General features: G+C 45.0%; 2 protein-coding genes across 3 annotated transcripts in view; one reads left to right on the forward strand and one right to left on the reverse strand.

Annotated features, from left to right (window-relative positions):
- Positions 1-4: 4 nt before the first annotated feature.
- LOC130109507 (guanine nucleotide-binding protein G(I)/G(S)/G(O) subunit gamma-5) lies at positions 5-3,106 on the reverse strand. Of its 2 annotated transcripts, none has more exons than XM_056276433.1 (3): positions 2,937-3,106; positions 1,950-2,109; positions 5-1,076 (listed from the first exon to the last, which is right to left on the reverse strand). In XM_056276433.1, exons 1-2 carry the CDS (start codon positions 3,015-3,017, stop codon positions 1,984-1,986), a joined length of 207 nt encoding a protein of 68 aa, XP_056132408.1. In that variant the 5' UTR covers positions 3,018-3,106; the 3' UTR covers positions 5-1,076; positions 1,950-1,983. The 2 variants fall into 2 exon arrangements, with proteins under 2 accessions (XP_056132408.1, XP_056132409.1); XM_056276434.1 differs by having other exon boundaries at positions 5-1,133.
- A 2,149-nt stretch (positions 3,107-5,255) lies between these two features.
- spata1 (spermatogenesis associated 1) overlaps positions 5,256-20,787 on the forward strand; it is a 30,854-nt gene continuing 15,322 nt past the window's right edge. Inside the window, exons 1-6 of the mRNA XM_056276893.1 lie at positions 5,256-5,315; positions 5,481-5,587; positions 6,169-6,286; positions 9,885-9,938; positions 10,057-10,453; positions 15,103-15,228. Of these exons, the coding sequence (XP_056132868.1) occupies positions 5,256-5,315; positions 5,481-5,587; positions 6,169-6,286; positions 9,885-9,938; positions 10,057-10,453; positions 15,103-15,228 (862 nt within the window). The remainder of the gene's footprint in view (positions 5,316-5,480; positions 5,588-6,168; positions 6,287-9,884; positions 9,939-10,056; positions 10,454-15,102; positions 15,229-20,787) is intronic.

A 20,787-nucleotide genomic window follows, 5' to 3' on the forward strand; every position in this document is an offset into this window, starting at 1 on the left:
ACCGCAACCAACTGTCAATCTTGAGATATTATTCCAGTGATTGGGAACGATGTGATGAATCGCTTTACGGCCCTATCCAACCTGAAAATGGCAGTTACATCACCTGAGACTGGAACCATTGAAATCGACCTGCCAGCAGGTTTCCACCGAGTGCTGGCTTTCATTCTCACCAAACACACCAGATGGCTTCAGTCTAGTGTTTAGTCGACAAAAACAAAACATTTGTCAGCGACTTTTCTATGATGCAAACCGTCTCATTTTCTCAAGTAAGACCATTACAAAATGAATATTCCCTTTCATAAACAAACTGTCTCGTTTGTAAACAAGTAAAGGTTGATAAACCTGCCGGCAACAAAACTGAATGCTGGTTTACTGGATTGATTTATAACAAGTTCCGTCAGAATGTTGTTGTTTTTTTTAATCCTGGAATAGAATATAACTGACATTCAAGTCATTTTTTCTTTCATCTTAACACCGTTCCAGTACAGGTTCTGTATTAACCAATGAAATGAGCTGTTATGTTTTTGGTTGGAGTGAAAATATTGTGTACCCTTTAATGCATGATATGATCAGATAAGTTGCATTGGAACATGGTAAACTGCACCCGTTGTCTGGATTAGGATTTATTTTAAAGAATATTATAATGGCTCAGTCTGTAACAGAGCACAGCCACTGTAATAATACCTCAACTTTAACATCACAGGGGCTGGACAGTCATTGTCAAGGTTATTATGACAAATTTCAGTTTTATAAATGTATGGAGTGTTATCCTGAAGAAAAAAAAACATGTACATACAGGGTTGAAATGTTATTCATTTATTCTCAAAAGTCAAACAAAAAAAAATGTACAATTCAAAAAGGCGTGTGTGTGTGTGTGTGTAAGTTACAACCAAGTAAGTATGTTAAGACAGTTTCTTACAAGCACCTTGAGATATTTTTGAGATGTTATAAAAAGTCAAAGTTAAAAAAAAAACACATTAGTTGGCTTTCCTGGAATTCCCTGGCACTCAGACCATTCCAATCCATAGTGCAAAACTCTGTCCACGCATTCCATAAGGCACCTCAATATGAGCAACCTGCAGAAATATGACACAGTCACTTCATGGTACAAAGTTGCTGGCTCTCCATTTTCCCTGCAAGGAGAGTTGAAATGTTTTTCATTTTTCCATATGAGAAATGGGGACTTATTTAAGAAAACCTGACAAAAATGGACAATTCCAAGAAAAGCAATGCACCGATGGCTGTCGTACTACAAAAACTCTTCCGTGCTCAAATAAAGCATCGATTTCATCCAGGTATCCAGGCATCTATTGTAGACCTGGCATAACAGGTGACTGTAATTTCTCTTTGGAATGCGCCGATAGCACTTTCTAAGAAACATGACGAATCTCCCTATTGGTTCAATGTTGTGTATTAGAGAAAAGAAGACAACTGAAAGCCTCAAAAGGAATTGAAAGTGATGTGGAATTGGTTTAGTTTCTCATTTACAAGTAATAAACGTTTTATTGAACAAAACGATGGCAGAAGTTGGGGGCAAACAGCTGCAGTGTGCATCAATAGTGGATTGTATCTTGACGTATTGGCCGAAATTGAGTACCGCTTTAATCCATTTCTATGGCTGAACAGTGCAGATTTAGACTTAATAGTTTGGGGTAAATGGGCATAATAAATGATAGAATCTGTTGTCCACCATTAAAAAAACAAAATACAGGCTTCCATTTTTCAAAAAAATGCTATAAATTAAGTCATTTTATGTTTCATTTGACATTATTCATGGCTTTTAGTGTTATCCAATACTGACACTCCCATTTTAGCTTGGTATCGACCTGATATCCCTGTGCAATTTTCTTCTAAACGATATAAATCCAACTGTAGGTGTACGGGGGGAGTCGTGAGGCCTGGAGTTGAGAGTCGCTGGTGGTAGTAGCACTTAAAGTACCAGTACTTACAGAAGGCAGTGAAGTAAAGATGCCAGTGTGTGAGCTATAGGAAGGAGCAGACTTTGGGTGGTCTGAAGGGGTTGGTACTGGAGGACACGCCAGTCAGCAGAGGGTCCTGCTGGGCATTCTGAAGGCAAAACTGTTGTAGGTCAGCTGCAGCCTGGGAAACCTGCAGGGGGTCAATATGGAGGTCAAACATTTAGCACATTACACCTCTTTGAAAAAAAGCGACTGTACGGAGCACGCTGTGAACCATAATGAACGGGGAACATAGACTGGTTTCACCGTCACCTGTCAAGAGAACAGTAGAAACCAACACACCGTCCTCCTACCTGCACTTGACATTTATATCCTTATGACTGACATCTGTTATACTGTTATGTGTCAATGTACATCTACTTTGTGCTTTGATTCCCTTATTTACCACCTGTTCATCTAAGAAATACTTCTACTAAATGCATCCGACATGACATGTACTCTTGGCATGGCATGATTAGCCTACTAACATGAAAAAAATGTGCCAGTACTACTACATACGGTACTATGATATGGAAACTATTTTAACAAGTACTACTACTACTTCACATAATACTATGTTTACTATAACAAATGTATGACAAACCTACTTCATTCATATATTACGACTATGATAGGATTAGTTTGTAGCAAATGTGCTTACACAACTTCATATATTACTGTTATGTTGTGGTTACAGTTTAACAGATGTACCACTACTACTACAACAGATAGTACAAACTGATATGCAGCTAATGTACTCCCACTACAACTAAGCAGTACAACGTTATGGGTACCACGTCGTGCTCTATTATACTCGTTGGAAATACTGGAGTTCAGCTGCTTGTTCGTCGCTGTGGGTGACGGCGTCTGCTGAGTGAGTAACTGTGCATGTGAAGTGGCGCTGGGCATAAACGTGAAGTCACTTTGCCACCGCCTCGTTTTGGGAAAACGCGCAGGGGGCTTCGGATCCGAACGCACCTTGACTCGGTTTAAATTCGCTTCGAATCGTAACTGCTGTACGACTTTCTTCATGGCTGTGATGTTGGAAGAAGCCGACATTGTCCCAGTGTTTTAGTCTGGAATCGAGTCCCGAAAACGGAAAGAACGAACTTGAGAAAACTCCTGCGGCTCCTTCGCCAGTGTCGCGTTTCCGCTTCTCTTAAAGGGGCGCGCAGCTAAAAGCTGTCTGCCTCTCTACCGCCCCTGCTGGTAGGAACACGCCAACAGTCACAAAACAGTTTATTCCACTCCACTATATGCGCCTTTTCCACTGCATGGTACTGGCTCGACTCGACTCTACTCGCTTTTTTTGGTTTTCCATTGGGCAAACGTTAGGGACAGTACCTGGTACCACGTCCTTTTTTGGTATGACCTCCGTCGAGGTTCCAAGTGAGCTGAGCCGATACTAAAAGGTGACATGAAAATATCCACCCATTCATTATTTAACCGCTTATCCTGCTCTCAGGGTCGCTGGAGCCTGTTCCAGCAGTCACTGGGCGGCAGGCGGGGAGACACCCTGGACAGGCCGCCAAGCCATCACAGGCCCGAGAGACACACACACACACACACACACACACACACACACACACACACACACACACACACACACACACACACACACACACACACACACACATTCATTCCTAGGGACAATTTAGTATGGCCGATTCACCAAGTCAGGTGAATTCACCAAGTCGGCCCTGTGATCCCGGTTCGGTTTCCTCCCACAGTCCAAAGACATGTGTTTGGACTATGGGAGGACACCGAAGCCCCCCGGAGGAAACCCACGCAGACACGGGGAGAACATGCAAACTCCACACAGAGGACGACCCCGAATGACCCACCAAGGTTGTACTACCCCGGGGCTCGAACCCAGGACCTTCTTGCTGAGAGGCGACCGTGCTAATCACTACACCACCAATGTAGCGAATTCGGTTCCATAATGTAGTGGCACATGAAAATACCACTATAAATAAATGAAATCCAAATATATTTATATCTATCCAAATATAAATAAAAATTTATAAAATAAATAAATAAATAAATAAATATATTTAGATTTAAATGTACATAAAATAAGTAAATAAAACTTATTGATATTTATTTAGATATAAATAAAATTGATCAGCGATTGGAATTTTGTTTCCAGCGGATCTCTTAGTTATACTTATATCTGTTCATGTGAAGCACACATTTAGTGTTGGTCTTGTTGATTTTTTAAAAATAAAACAGAAGGGGCAAGGGAGGAAAAACTAATTAACACGCCCATAATGACCAGTAGGGCTTGGGCGTGAGGGGATACTATCTGCAGTGGAAAACGAAATCCCAAAAGTAAAGCGAGTAGAGTCGAATAGAGTAGAGTCAAGTTGAGGCGGCACTATTTAGTGGAAAAGGGGCACATGTCACTATAGTTCTCAATCCGGCCCTCAGGCACCAACAATACTATTCTTTTTATTCCGACTTGTAGTTAAATTATACTGGCCTGTTGCTTCGTCTCCCTGATCGGAATCTGGAATAAGTGGAGCAACCGGTGATGTAATGGAAAAACTTGTCAGAATAGAAAACAGCAGCACTGGAGGTTCTGATTGAGAACCGCTGCACTGTTTGATGAGATGCACACAGGCTTCTATCAGATCTTCTTCTTCTTTTCTTTTCTTTTTTTGCGTAGCAAGCACACGATTTATATACAAACACAGTTTACATGCCAACACAAAAAAGCTGACATAGAAACAGCACACATGTAGACACAGAGCTTACATACTGCACAAGGACAAGTAGGACCGTACAAGGTGCAGACAACACAAATACCAGGCTAGAAAGACAGAAAGACAATTAATCAATGAATAAAACAGGTCAGGCAATACTTGCTAGGTATGTATTCAGTGTAAGTAATTGATATTGCACATAAGTAATCATATTACAAATGTGTTGCAAAAATAAACAAGCATACAAAATGAATATATACACAACAAAATAGTGGCTGGTGGCCTACTGGAGAAAAAACAAAACAAAACAAGCCAGTAGAAATCAAGACTTACGATAATGCAAGTATTTGGGGGGAGTTGACACTAATTGGCTTTGTTCTGTACACATTGGAGCCTGCCGCGCTGAGCAACCAGAGCAACCAGTGTTGGCCCCCTCATAAAAGAAATTCCCCAGGCTGACTCGGTTTTATTGTACAAGAGTGTTTCTGGGGGACTAATCCAAGGAGCAGGAGGCTTTTTTTTTTCTTCCTGCAAATTTAACCAATTAATGGGATGGGTTTTCTTCTTTTGCTGGAGTTGACCAAAAGAAAAAATGGACTTGTCGTGTGAATCAATAAGGCACCCTGAGGGGAACAGACCATCGAGTACTAAGGTACGTTGACAAACTCTTGCAGACTGCAAGTGTTTAATGTGACAGCAACTTATGTATAGGAACTGGCTGTTTGTAAGCCCAACAACAGCTGAATCCAAGTGTTAGAAGAGTTTATGATTTTTTTCCTTTGATGCATGTGTTTGTTTGTTGTTGTTTTTTTTTTAGTTTGTGGAGCTCCATGTGTTGTGTGTGCCGGATGAAAAGTGGGATGTGAAGCTGAACAAAGTACCGGCTGAAGCCATAGAAAGCTTCGTGTCTGCAGGCTTTATCAGGTGAGAAACGTTGGACAGACATGATGCAAGGCAAGAGGTCAGGCCAGCTCAAGTGATCACTGAGAGGCAAAAACATGCACACATATGAATACACAGCAACCTGCAGACGTTTTAGACCACTTGTCAAATCCTGCAAGAGGCTTGGCAGAACTTACCACAGCAGTGCACCAAAGTAAACTGCTTCACATACGAATAACACTGCAATACTAACTTGTTCTAAAAACACAAGGAACTCATGTCACAATTTCTTGTATTCATGATTATTTGCATTTATTCTGTTTGTTTTCTCATGTTTGCGCGAGCAAATCAACACATAATGCCCGGATAAATGCTTTACACCCAATTTTCTTAGACTGTACTCTACATTATTATGTTGTTCGCAATTTGTGAATGAAATCTTACGTGTCATGCGTGTAAGTTAGGGCAAGTCAAGTCATATATATTTGTAAAAAGCCCTAAATCATGCAGTTAAGTATGAGAAGGCTTTACATTCACATTGCATGCACCTCACGTTCTCTAACCGGGGTGTGTGTGTGTGTGTGTGTGTGTCTGTGCGTGTGTGTGTGTGTGTGTGACGTCAGGGCTCATCCAGACGTCACTCTGCAGACTTTGAGGAGAGATCTTGGAGTTCTGCTGGGATCCGGGAGGGGCAATGGAAAATTCTCCTTCCTGAAATGTGTTGGCCGGAGTTTGGCACTGGTGACTACAGTCGGCTCTTTACTGTTGCTTTTCCTTTCCTTTTCTGTCTTTGTTGATATTTGTTTCTTTATTCATTGTTCATGCTTTTCTTATGTTAAGCCCCCCCCCCCCGTTTTCTTCCAATTGTACTTGGCCAATTACCCCACTCTTCCGAGCCGTGCCGGTCGCTGCTCCATCCCCCTCTGCCGATCCGGGGAGGGCTGCAGACTTCCACATGCCTCCCCCGATACATGTGGAGTCACCAGCCGCTTCTTTTCACCTGACAGTGAGGAGTTTCACCAGGGGGATGTAGCGCGTGGGAGGCCCCGAACAGGCGCCCCGACCGACCAGAGGAGGCGCTAGTGTAGCGACCAGGACACATACCCACATCCGGCTTCCCACCCGCAGACACGGCCAATGCACTCTGTGCATAACTGTAGCCCGCGGCAGTCATACCAGTTTCCGGTTTATTGCCGTACAAGATTTACCACGGATAAATGTCAACGACATGTACTGAATTACAAGGGTGAGTAATTAAGCCTATATTCTGGCCTAGTTTATAGCCTAGCTTGATGTTTGTAAACTTAGTTTTCCTTCGTAGAGTTTGTAATTACTCACCCTTGAAATGGGTGATGTAACTTGACATGTACAACTTGAAACCTTTCACCCGTTTGCTGGTGGTTGCAGGTGAAAGGGCATAGAAAATTCTGTACACGTCGTTGACATTTATCCGTGGTAAATCTTGTAGCCATCGGGAACAAGATGCCACTGTGGATAGCGTACGTGTACGGCAATAAACCGGAAACTGGCATGACTGCCGCGGTCGAAACCGGAAGTCAGCGGACTACAGTTACGCACAGAGCGAATTGTGTCTGTAGGGGCGCCCGACCAAGCCGAAGGTAACACGGGGATTCGAACCGGCGATCCCCGCGTTGGTAGGCAACGGAATAGACCTCTACGCTACCCGGATGCTCCCTGTTAAGGCTTATTTATGTTGGCTTCGTTTCCTCTCTGTTTTGACAATGCACCACCTGAACCGTTCAAAGCCCACCGATGTGTGGGTCTTGTGTACTGTAGGACCCACTAGAGAACAAGTTGCGATATCTCAGCGGACTTATCCAATTAGACACAAAAGATACAACAACACGGACAGTTTAAATTACAAGTGCATAACTCGTTAAGGTCTGTACTGTGTTAGCTGTGCAGAGTGGTTATGGCGTGTTTGGGGGACACATCCAGGACCCATTATTTGTCCATCCATTATCCAAACCGCTTATCCTGCTCTCAGGGTCGCGGGGATGTTGGAGCCTATCCCAGCAGTCATTGGGTGGCAGGCGGGAGACACCCTGGACAGGCCAGAATCCTTGGGGATTCTTGACAGTGTCTCATCTAAGCAGGAGTAGAAGGTCTCTTTTATGTCTTTATGCATGCTCAATAATCCAGGTAAGAAAATCAAAGAGGGTTGAATCAGTTCATCTGGACATGTTTGTTGTAGGAGGCATTTCATCGCTCATCTGGTTGACCTCTTAGGTCTGGACTGGCTGCGGGTAGTCCCCACCCTTATAGGCAGTGCAGTTGCGTGGCGACTGAGGCTAGCGATCAGTTTCACCATTAACTGGAGTTTTGGTGGCCATGTGTACTATTCACAAAGGGAATGTGTCTCAGTTGCTTTCAAACCCCAAAACATACTGTGCCAGAAATTGGTCCACCCCAAGGATCAGGTCCCCCGGCACAAACAGAGCAATATAGGGTGTGCTGTTAAGTGCCAGGAGGATTGCCATGACTTGTACATTCGGGAAACTAAACAGACGCTGGCCAAGAGCATGGCACAACACAGAAGAGCTAACACGTCAGGCCAGGACTCTGCAGTCCCATTATTTGTGCTGTGTTCTACTAAATCCCTGAACTTCAAGGCACTTGACTTTAAAAATAGCTTGTTGGTGTGTTCACGATATCCTACATTATTAGCTATCCTTATGGCTCTTTTTTGTAATAGTTGTAGGTTGGTTTTGTTGGTTTCACCCCTCACCTCCACACAGTAGATCAGATATGGTAAAATAAATGAACAATACAGAGTGTGTACAATGATTTATGATCCAGAATGTGACTTGCTTTTCTCATGACTGCAATGCTCCTTGCCAGCTTTGCTTGCACATTTGCTTGCAGTAGTTAGCATGGTCACCTCACAGCAAGAAGGTCCTGGGTTCGAGCCCAGGGTAGTCCAAACTTGGGGGTCATTCGGGGTCGTCCTCTGTGTGGAATTTGCATGTTCTCCCCGTGTCTGTGGTGGGTTTTCTCAGGGTGCTCCGGTTTCCTCCCACAGTCCAAAGACATGTAGGTCAGGTGAATCAACCATACTAAATTGTCCCTAGGTGTGAATGTGTGTGTGTCGGCTCTGTGATGGCCTGGCAGCCTGTCCAGGGTGTCTCCCCACCTGCCGCCCAATGACTGCTAGGATAGGCTCCAGCAGCCCCACGACCCTTGCTCAGATAAGCGGCTTGGATAATGGATGGATGGATCCAGCACCCAGAGGTGCTGATAATTGCTACTAAAGTAAAAGTACTTTTAAACCAGGGAAACTTAAGTATTTATTAAGAAAATTACTCAAATAAGAGTAAATGAGTTTTTTAGCGCCCTGTGATGGTCTGGCGGCCTGCCCTGGGTGTCTCCCCGCCTGCCATCCAATGAGTGCTGAGATAGGCTCCAGCATCCCCATGACCCTGAGAGCAGAATAAACGGTTTGGATAATGGAATGGAGTTTCTTAGTGTAAAACTACTTGAGTAATTGTGTTGTGAGTTGCTTTTGTTCTTTTCATGTCTGCAAACAAACACAACTGTAGCTCTGAAAATATGGAAATACTCTTTAGTTGACACTGCCCATATCATGGAAATAAACTCAGTGCATGAACAAACCACATTTATTTTGGCATTGTAAATCTCCAAAAACACCCAGTATCACTAACACTTACTATTCATTTAGCCATTTGTTTTACTCTGTAATGGTTATTAGAGTAAAAATAGCAAAGTATTATAAATCAACTCAAAATAAAAGCACTGCAACGACCACGGATGACTAGACTCGCTAGCCCTTGGTTAAGGGGTCAGACCCTTTAGTTGACTGGTTAGCGCAGCTGCTCATGGTGCGGGAGACCCAGGTTCGTGTCCCGGCTGCGGCGGTTCCGAGCTGCCCCCCGAATTCACTACATTGGGGTCAGAAGTGGGATGGTGAGACCATGAGGCCATCGGAAGCACGTTCACCCAGAGGCGTGAGGGAACTGGTATGCTGAAGCACGGGGACGCACTTCCCAAAGGAGTGGGGTAATGTAATGACCACGGACGACTAGACTCGCTAGCGGTTGGCTAACGGGTCGAACCCTTAGCGCAGTCGACTGTGGTGCGGGCGACCCGGGTTCAGTTACCGGCTGCCCTCTGAATTCGCTGCAGTACAATAATTTTTTTTCATTATACTTAGTAAAGTACCATTACAGGGAAAGATTTACTTAAGTACTATAATGCGAGTAATTGTAATTCATTACTTTCCACCTTTGTGACATGCATGATGAACTGATGCTGACCTTTCATCATTCTCATGTAAGCCACATTTTCTTTCATGACACAGGTCAAAGACAGACAGGAGAGAGATTTGAAGGTGAAAACCTTTGCTCCACCTTACGTACGTAAAAGAAGTCTCCACTTTCTCATGTTTGTCGTATATAAAACGTACTCAGTATACAGTCCGTCCATCTTCTCAGGTACCAAATGAAACCAGTGCTGGTGTCACCTGTCCACAGGCCTCCCAGCCGGAGCTGTACCTGCTGCCAGCAGCGGAGAAAAACGGCAGCATCTGTTTCCGGTCTTTCACCCCAGAAACCGGCAGCACCTCCCCGGAGCCGCAGACACACCTCCTCCCTAAGACGGGCAGTCTGCCAACTGGGACAAAGGGGCCACTTAAGTTCCCCCTCATCCCCCAGTGTTCCCACCAGTCACCTTCCACCCCTGGACCCGAGGAGGAGGAGGAGGAGGAGGATGAAGAAGAGGAGGAGGAGGACAGTTGCAGCTCTACAGGCAGAGATGGAGAGAATGAGGAGGAGCGTCTCTCAGCCCTCAAACAGGAATGGGCTGTGAAGGAGTCCTGTCCGAGGAGGTCCAAGAATCAGCGGATCATCCAGTGTGGTTCACAGGTCAAAGGTAAAAATCAAAATGAAACTTGTATTCAGACTCTTTTTTTGGGGGGGGGCAGATTTGACCAATCTAACCAAACGCTGCTGAATGATGTAACCAGTCACTCTGAAGTTATTTTCAACTGTCTTAATAATGAATTAAAAAAAAATTATATAGCTTAAGCAATATATCAAGAAGGTCAGTCAACTTTGATGAAACATTTCACTTATACAAAAACAATTTGTTGATTTAGGGGTTAATAACAATTTCAAGAAACCGATTTATTCTAAATGCCAAAGTAAAACTGTTTAATGAACGGTTCACAGATATGGTAACATCTCCCAAACACATTCGATTTCTATTCCAGGGCGATTTGTGCCAAATGTCACTGAATATTTTTCAAGGTTTAAAGATAGAACAAGTAGGATTTTCCTAAAAATCAATGTATAGGGGCGTCCGGGTAGCATAGTGGTCTGTTCCGTTGCCTACCAACACAAGGATCACCAGTTCGAATCCCCGTGTTACCTCCGGCTTGGTCGGGCATCCCTACAGATACAATTGGTTGTGTCTGCGGGTGGGAAGCCGGATGTGGGTATGTGTCCTGGTCACTGCACTAGCGCCTCCTCTGGTCGGTTGGGGCGCCTATTCGGGGAGGAGAGAGAACTGGGGGGGGGGATGGCTTCCATTCATAACTGTAGTCCACTGACTTCTGGTTTCTACTGCAGCAGTCATACCAGTTTCCTGTTTGTTGGCGTGTGCTATTGACAATGGCATATTTTTCACGATGCTTGCAAGATTTACCATGGATAAATGTCAACGACATGCACAGAAGTTGTACATATCAAGTTACGTCCACAGTTATGAGGATGAGTATTCTCATCCTCATATTTGTGGATGTAACTTTATATGTACAACTTAAAACTTTTCACCCGATGGCTGGTAAGTGCAGGTGAAAGTTTGTCGACAATTCTGTGCATTTTGTTGACATTTATCCATGGTAAATCTTGCTGGCATCGCAAAAAATATGCCATTGTCAATAGCACACGCCAACAAACAGGAAACTGTTGTGACCGCTGCAGTAGAAACCGGATTTCAGTGGACTACAGTTATGCGCAGAGTCCATAGCGTAATCCTCCCATGCGCTACGTCCCCCTGGTGAAACCCGTCACTGTCAGGTGAAAAGAAGCAGCTGGCAACTCCACATGTATTGGAGGAGGCATGTGATGGTCTGCAACCCTCCCCGGATCGGCCTCGTTACCTGATATTGGAGAGAAGTAAAATTTACATTTTCATTCAGGCCCTGTTGAAGCAGTCCATATAATTTGCAAAATTACTTGCTTTCTGACAGGCATTAGTGAATACTGGCTAATTAATCAAAGTTCAATTCTGACGATGACAATGATAACCATAACTGCACAGGATTACTTCACTTTTTAAAATAGGATTCATAATGTGCTACCTGACAAAAGAAAAGAGCAGTCAAAAATGCATGCTAACAATAGAAAGATGACAGTAGTGGGAGGTAATAATAGTAATGATAATAATAATAATAGATCTAAATGTGTTATGCCAGTAAAGTTGCAATATACGTATATGGCTCAGAATTTTGAGACAGCAGAGACCTAGTATCTCATTTTGAAATTCAACCTTTCAGTAGTTACACATTTTAAATGTTTCATATGCGAAACTTTGTTTCAGCCGAGGTAAAAGAGCCGTCAGTAAAAGCCAACGCTGCTGGCAGGACGACGCTGAGCCTGAGACGAAACACAGCAGCCCAAGATTCAGGAGTCCCAGAGTCTCTAGAGGACACAAACTCCAGCTCCTCTCCAACTCACAACAGGTAGTGTACAACTAGAGTAAAGCGGAAATCCGCAACTTTTCTCCCCTAATAAATGGTTATTTTATCCATCTGGACCATGTATTCAGGTTTCATAACACTACCTGTCATCTTTACCATGGTTGGAGACACTCTCCAGAAATGCTTTGACCGGATAGGACGAATACTGGTGCAGCAGCAAACACGTACGTGTTGGAAAAAAGACTGAAATGTGATGCGGATGTGTCCATGACAACAAACATGACTGTATGTTGTGGATGAGCCTAAAAGATAGTTAGTTGAGGATTGCATTGTTCTATACTGGCCACCATAGAAGTTCAGATAAAACGTCATATTTGCTTGACAAGAACAACGTAACTTGTAAGCAACCCAGTTTTCAGAATAAACAGGAATCAGGAACACTTCGTCATTTCACTTCACGCACTTGCGTACATGAAATGAAACGAAATGCCGTTTCCCCCAGCCCACAGCAGTACAACACAAAGACAAAAACACATCCAAAAACTACAAGAAGACACATATCCAAACTAACACATGCAAAACTAAACAAAAAAAAAATCACTGTCCAAGGAAATGAACGCCAGCCAGGATGACTGTCGGAGCCGCCGGTCTGTGTGGGCTAGCAGTTAGCTTAGCCCACCCCACTTCCGTGTCCTGTCAGACCGCCCTCAGCGTTTCCTCCTCAGGCGCAGCTCCAGGCAGGGGCCGTGGTTCCCAGGCCCACCGGACGAAGCAGACCAAGCTCTCCCAGCCGATCCAGCGCCAGCTCTCCCTGCCAGACACCCTTGACACACCTTCCCGCACTTAGGGTTGCCAACCGTTCCTTAAAACAAGGAATCGTTCCTTATTATGTATAAAAAATATATATAAATTACATATATATATGTGTGTGTGTATTGTGTAGTGTGTGTGTATAGTGTAAGGCACATTATATTTGTTATGCCTGTGCCGCCCCGTCCATCCAACCCCCGTCCCTGTCCCCTGTTCCATATTTCCATTTCAAAGAGTTGGCAACCCTACGGCCGCACTCCTCACGACAACATCAAAACACCACAGTCAGTGACAGGTGAGGCTGTCGCCAGACTGCCCTCGGTGTTATTGGAACTGCCAGTCTGCATGGGCTAACAGTTAGCTTAGCTTGCTCCTCTCTCCCAGCCAATCCAGCGCCAGCTCTCCCAGCCATCAAACAGTTCCTGAGTATTACTCACTGTACAACAGTGTTCCTATATAGTGTGATGTAGTGTATAACACATTAGACTGTCTGTGTTAGCTTTGGTCCCAGGATCCATTTTTACAAGGGTGGGAATTGTTAACTGCTGAGCTGACGACACACCAGCCACAATGGCTGCTACACCTGGTTTGTAGTCCTGCTACACCTGGTTTGTAGTCTCAGAAAATCATTCTCAGAAACAGAGCAGATCTGTTTCTCTTTGCCTCCTACATCCACCTATATCACAACACTATGCTACTGGAATACTGACTGTCCAACACAACCACCACATCACCTCCACCTCTCAGATGGATAAAATAACCACTTATTAACAGAGAAAAGCTGCAGATTCCTGCTTTAACAGGTTTAAACAGTATAAGTTAGAGGCCTATCTTTTTTTCCAGTCAACAAACAACTGCTGAATAAATTATTAAACCAAACACTCCTCCTTATACTACTGCTAAAAATGATATTAAACATGCATCTGTTTTCAGGCTCAGGAAATCAAAAGAGGAAACACAGGCACTGAGATTCACCAGGAAGAAAAACAAAAATTTGGTAATACGCTTTAAAGCACACATCCCTAAAATCATTAAAAGCTTGTTTCCTTAAACTCTGTCACCCCATCTGTCTCTCCAAATTAAAATTCCAGACGAGGTGGTTGTGAAACCTTGGTTAAGTTTAATATGAGGCTTTTTCACAAAAGCAGGAAGTGACCCACATCTTGTTAAGTGTTGGTCTTTTTGACCAACACCAAATTCCACTGCCAGCATGCGGGTGAGGTCTTTGTGGTGAACAGAGTGGTAGTCCAGAAACACACACACATACACACACACACACACACACACACACACACACACACACACACACACACACACACACACACACACACACACACACACACACACACACACACAAACCCCCCAAAAAACTCAATGTGAAGAACCTCCCCTTAAAAAAAGGAAGTTTACTTTCAGTACACTTTTAATAAACCGCTTTTAAAACTGAAAATAAGCAAGTGAACTTTAATTTGTTGCACTTACAATTGGTGAATCTGAGAATGACTTGGTGGACAATTTTCTTTGGAGTATACTTTTAGTACTAGCGTAGGTCAACTAAAGGTATACATTATACAACTAAAGGTATACATTATACATAAAGGTATATGTCTCAAAAGTAAACAGGTATAGTTTTAGCTAGCTTTAATACACTTACAAGTATGCTTCTATAAACTAAAAAGTGGGCCAATTTAGTCCCAAAAAGTAGCATACTGTAGTATACTTAAAGGTAAAATTTTAGGTCCTCAAAGTTAGTATACTTTTTATACTTCAGTATACTTTTAAAAATATACTTAAAGTATACAATTTTTTTTAAGGGTCATTTTATTTTATTTCTTCTTATCTTAAGGTTCTGGACCATTCAGTGATGTCACCGAGGTCTGTCCGATACCCGTCTCCACACCGGGCTCCTAACTTGACCCTTGGCCCATATACAACTGCTGCTTCTCCAGTCTTTCATACAAACAGTGAGCCAGCACCTTGGTTTGATGTTTTGGACCGACACTGATCACATACTGGTCTCCATGTATGCAGCTGACTTGTTTTTTGTTTATTTGTTTGTTTTTCTAAGGAGAGGACCTCATCGAAGAAATCAAGCTTGTAAGGGAGGAGAGAAAGCAGCTTGAATTGACCCGGCAAGAACTGCTGAGAAAGGGTAAAGATCTTTTGGCCCAGAACAGACACCGTAGGAATCAAGGTGGGTTCAAATGCAGCAAACTGTAAGAAGAAAACAGATTTTAAGAGACATTAAAGGTTTTTTTCCCCCACATAGCAACCATCAGGAACCCCTTTTAAAGCTACTTGAGGGACCCCCAACATTTAAACCAAAGACATTACCTCCACCAATTCCTGAAGTGTGGGGTGTTCATAGATCAGAGAAGAACCCTCGTTGAACTTTACGGTGGTACCTGCATCTGTATTTAACATCCAAACAAACACCAAGTACTGTGAACAAAACATGTTTTATACCTCCATTTGTCGATGTGAAGCACCTCAGGAACCTGGTTTCTAACTCACTCATTCACAAACTTGAGATGGTTGAGATTTAGTCTCAACCATCTGTGTAGAATTGGGTTGGGGGGGGGGTGTTGTCCCTTCCAATTACATCCATCCATCCATCCATTATCCAAACCGCATATCCTGCTCTCAGGGTCACGGGGATGCTGGAGCCTATCCCAGCAGTCATTGGGCAGCAGGCAGGGAGACACCCTGGACAGGCCGCAAGGCCATCACAGGGCCGACACACACAGTCACACATAGGGACAATTTAGTACGGCTGATTCACCTGACCTGCATGTGTTTGGACTGTGGGAGGAAACTGGAGCACCCAGAGGAAACCCACGCAGACACAGGGAGAACATGCGAACTCCACACAGAGGACGACCCGGGATGACCCCCAAGGTTGGACTACCCCAGGGCTCGAACCCAGGACCTTCTTGCTGTGAGGCGACCACGCTAACCACTGCGCCACCATGCCGCCCCTTCCAGTTACAAACTTAAGATAATGATCCCATATTATCCTGTTCACAACAAAGTCAAACAACAATTATAATTCATGTAGAGGCCTGCCAATTATGGGAATATGGATACGTGAAATATATTTTCTAGTCTGCATGGTTATGCATGTTTCAATATGAGTAAAGCAAGTGGAGTAGAGCACTTTGCCATAATTCTTTGACTCTTTTGTGAGCTTCGATATCCTGTTTAGCTAAACCAGTGTAATTTCAGTTTAATAGAGTGATGTACTCTAAGCCAATCAGAGACCACTTTGTGGGCGTTTAAAAAAAAAACAGCGAGAGCGAAAGAGAGGGGAGGGGAGTTCCGGAACATGGCAGAAGAGTTTGCTGAGTTACCGTATTGTCGGTAGAAATTGAGTTTAGTGTCGATGCGAGTAATATTTTGTGGACTGAAGTACTTCTAAGGATTTGCACAAGTATCGTAACAGCTTCAAGTCCTCTGCGTCTCGCAACTCATTCTTCCCCAGTTTGCCGTGGAAGTTAGCTAGTCTACAGCCAGTTAGCTTAATGTTAGCTGTTTTGCTTACCGTTTTGTTATTTTTCTTACTTAGCTAGCTTTGTGAAAATGTATACTCTAACTACCAAGCGTGGACGTTTTGCCAGAACTGTCGTGGGGACAGTCGTCTATAAACACCGGCCGTAGTTTGTGCAGGGAAACTGGAGACGAGAGGATTTCGCTGAAGCTAATTAGCTAGTTAGCGCTGCCTGGGTGGAAGGGGTCGTTCAGCGCGCGCTGGACCTTTGCGATAGCGTGGACCTTGTTGTTTTCAATTTCCCCCCTTTTTCTCCCCAGTTGTATCTGGCCAGTTACCCCGCTCTTTTTGAACCGTCCCGGTCGCTGCTTCACCCCCTCTCTGCCGATCCGGGGGGCGCCCCGACCGACCTGAGGAGGCGCTAGTGTAGCGACCAGGACAAATGCCCACATCTGACTTCCCACTCGCAGACACGGCCAATTGTGTCTGTAGGGACGTCCGACCAAGGCGGGGGTAACACGGGGATTCGACCCGACGATCCCGTGTTGGTAGGCAACGTTATAGACCGCTACGCCACCCGGACGCCCAACACGGACCTTGTGGCATTCATCAACGCTACCCTGTTGCGTCATCTACCCGCCCCGCGGACCACTCCCGAATCGTTTGCGTGGTCGCGTGAGTTAGATGACACTATTCAAACACTGTAAACGTGTTCCTATTGGGAGTTTGTTCCATTGTTGTTTATGCAACCAAGGCAGGGGCCCCATCGTTTAGAATAATATAGTTCACCATTGCTCTGAGTTGAACTGTTTATTTGGAGACTGTTACGCATTGGCCATCTAGGTTTGTCCCTTCTGAGATACCGTCACGCCTATGTACGTTGTGTGTTATGGTTATGCGGATTCCGGGGTTCCTACAAGAATACAGCTGCCCACATGAAGTATACTCCTCCGTCTCCTGCCTCTATTACAAGTTATACTCGAGTAGAAATAGGAGTATACAACAAGGACTATGTCTGATATTACACATTCATTATTGGGTCAAGGTTATTTAGTACGGTGTTCACTTCATACATTTGATAGCTTTTCAATTCATTATTCTAGTATTTGGTTTGCAATTCCAGAGGATTGGTCGTTTTTGATAGTATGTTGATGTAATAACATAAGAGGGGTTTGGTTGTTTGATAAGTAAATTGTAATGAATGAAAGGTCACGTGTTTAACTTGACCTACTCACGGGTGTACGTGCAGTGCGTGTGACGTATACAGGAAGTGAGAAGCGCATGTTATGAAGGTTGTATGTCGGATGAACGCTAGTAAAAGCTACACAGTTAAGAACCTACGAAGTCGGCTCGTTCTTGAATTATTCTTATGTCAGTAAGACAAGGCGTCTACGGACATTACATGGTGTCAGAATAGTCTGTGTATCGGAACACGAGCGGTCATGCCGAAGTTTAATCCGCCGAGTGAATTCAAGTTTGACTGCCCCGTTGAATGGCCGGAGTGGAGACAACGGTTTTCGCGCTTCAGGCTCGCGACAAAGCTGGATAAAGACGACGAGGAGATTCAAGTGAGTTCGCTGATTTATGCAATGGGCGGCGAGGCTGAAAAGATATTCAGCTCGTTTGACTTCGCGGCGGAGGGTGATAAAGTGGACTATGATATCGTACTGAAAAGGTTCGATGACTACTTTATTCCCCGCCGTAACATCATACATGAGAGGGCGTGCTTCTATCAACGTAGCCAGCAGCCAGGAGAGACAGCGGAGATGTACATCCGGACATTGTATGAGCTGTCTGAACACTGTGAGTTTGGGGACAAGAGGGATGAACATATCAGAGATCGTCTGGTAGTGGGCATAAAAGATAAGGTGCTCTCCCGTCAGTTCCAGCTCACAGCGGACCTTAATCTGGTGAAAGTCATTGAACAAGTGCGCCAGGCGGAGGCAATAACAAGGCAGCTCAGCCTCCAAGCTAACCAACCAGAGGCCCTGCTGGCTAACGTCAATGTTGTCCGATGGCGGGACGAACGCCAAAACAAAAAGGGCGGACAGCGTCATGGTGGCGGCAGTCCGGCAACCAACAAAGTAGATGAATGCGGGAGGTGCGGCAAGACGCAGCACACCGATGAGCGGAAGTGTCCTGCAACGAACAGTAAGTGCAACAAGTGTCATAAAAAGGGACATTGGGAGCGTGTATGTCACTCTAAAGCGGTGAGAGAAGTCACTGAAGAGGTTAAACAGCTGTACTTTCTGGGAGAAGTTGGCAAAGAGAGCAGTCAGGAAGATTGGACTGTTAGTTTAACAATAAGTGATGTACCAATAACCTTTAAAATTGACACGGGGGCTGACGCTACTGTTATCAACCAAGGGACATTTAAAAAGCTGAAGCCAAACATAAAACTGGGACCTCCTGACACATGCTTCATAAGCCCAGGTGGAAACATCAGCTGCATAGGACAGTTTCAAGCCACAACCAACTACAAGGAGAAACAATACTCCTTTCCAGTGTATGTGATCAAGGGGAGAGGCAACTGTCTGCTGAGTCGTCCAGAGGCAGTGGAGATGGGTCTAGTGAAGCGGATGAATGAGGTCAGTGGAGTTTTCGGTTCAAGTGGACTGCTGAAAACAGACCCAGTGAAAATAGCTCTGGTGGAGGGTGCCCAGCCATACGCGGTGCATACAGCCAGACGGATACCGCTGCCACTTGTACCACTGGTTAAGAAAGAACTGCAGCGCATGGAAAATGAGGGCATTATTGAAAAAGTGACTCAGCCCACAGAATGGTGCGCCGCTATGGTGCCGGTGCTGAAACCGAACAAGAAAGAGGTTCGCTGCTGCGCTGACCTCAGGAGGCTGAATCGAGCGGTGAAACGTGAGAAATACGTGCTGCCCACTATGGAGGAAATAATGCCAAGGCTCGCAGGGTCAAAGTTCTTCACAACGTTGGATGCAGCAAGTGGGTTTTACCAGATCCCCTTGCATGAAGACAGCAGGGGGCTCACCACTTTCATCACCCCATTTGGGAGGTATGCTTTCTGCCGCCTTCCATTTGGTATAACGAGTGCTCCAGAGATTTTCCAGAGAAAGATGGCGGAAACTCTGACCGGGCTAGAGGGCACAGAGGTGTACATGGATGACATCCTTATACATGGAGAGACTGAGGAAATCCATGACCGGCGCCTAGCAGAGGCGCTGGGGGTCATTGAAACAGCAGGTCTCAAACTGAACCAAGCGAAATGCAAGTTCAAACAGAAACAAGTCCGCTTCCTTGGTCATATCATCAACGAGGCAGGCATCAGACCTGACCCGGACAAAGTGGCCGGAATAGAGAACTTTCCTCAGCCCCAGAACGTGACGGAGCTCAAGAGCTTCCTCGGGATGGTGAACTATTTGGCAAAATACGTCCCAGAGCTGTCCACTGTAGGTCAGCCGCTTTATGGACTGCTTAAAGCAACGACAGAGTGGCTGTGGGGACCTGCACAGAACACAGCATTCCAAGACCTTAAAGCAGCACTCGCCACCGCCCCGGTACTCACCTTTTACGACGTCACTAAGGCTACGGTGGTGTCAGCAGATGCCAGCAGCTACGGGCTGGGAGGCGTTCTGCTCCAGCAGCACGGGGAACACTGGAAGCCCGTGGCCTACTGCTCCCGACGGCTGAGTGACGCAGAGACAAGGTACGCACAGATCGAGAAAGAGTGCTTAGCCAGCGTCTGGGCATGTGAAAGGTTCGAGAAGTACTTGTTTGGGCTTGACAATTTCAGACTTGTCACCGATCATAAACCACTAGTGCCTCTCATGAACAGCAAAGACTTGGATAATGTGCCCATTAGGTGCCAGAGACTGTTAATGAGGCTGATGCGTTTCAATGCAGTGGCTGAATACGCACCAGGCAAAACTTTAGCTGTGGCTGATGCACTCTCCAGAGGCCCAGAGCAGTGCTACGGAGATGGTGCTTCTCATGATGATGTTGCAGCGCACATTGATGCCATCGTGTGCCAGGTGCCTGCCACACCTCAAAGGATGCAGGAGATAAAACAGAGCACGGATGGGGATCTGCAGCTCCAGACAGTGTTGGGCTTCATCAGACACGGCTGGCCTGAGTATGTCGATAAAGTGCCGGAGACAGTCAAAGACTTTTATCAGGTGAGAGGGGAGTTATCTGAGGTAGATGGTTTAGTCATCAGAGGCAGTCGTATCGTCATTCCCACAGAGATGAGGGAGGTGATCTTAGACAGAATACACGACGGGCACCAGGGGATAGTTA

Source organism: Lampris incognitus, chromosome 3 (assembly GCF_029633865.1).
Source record: "Lampris incognitus isolate fLamInc1 chromosome 3, fLamInc1.hap2, whole genome shotgun sequence".
In the NCBI taxonomy this organism is placed as follows: domain Eukaryota; kingdom Metazoa; phylum Chordata; class Actinopteri; order Lampriformes; family Lampridae; genus Lampris; species Lampris incognitus.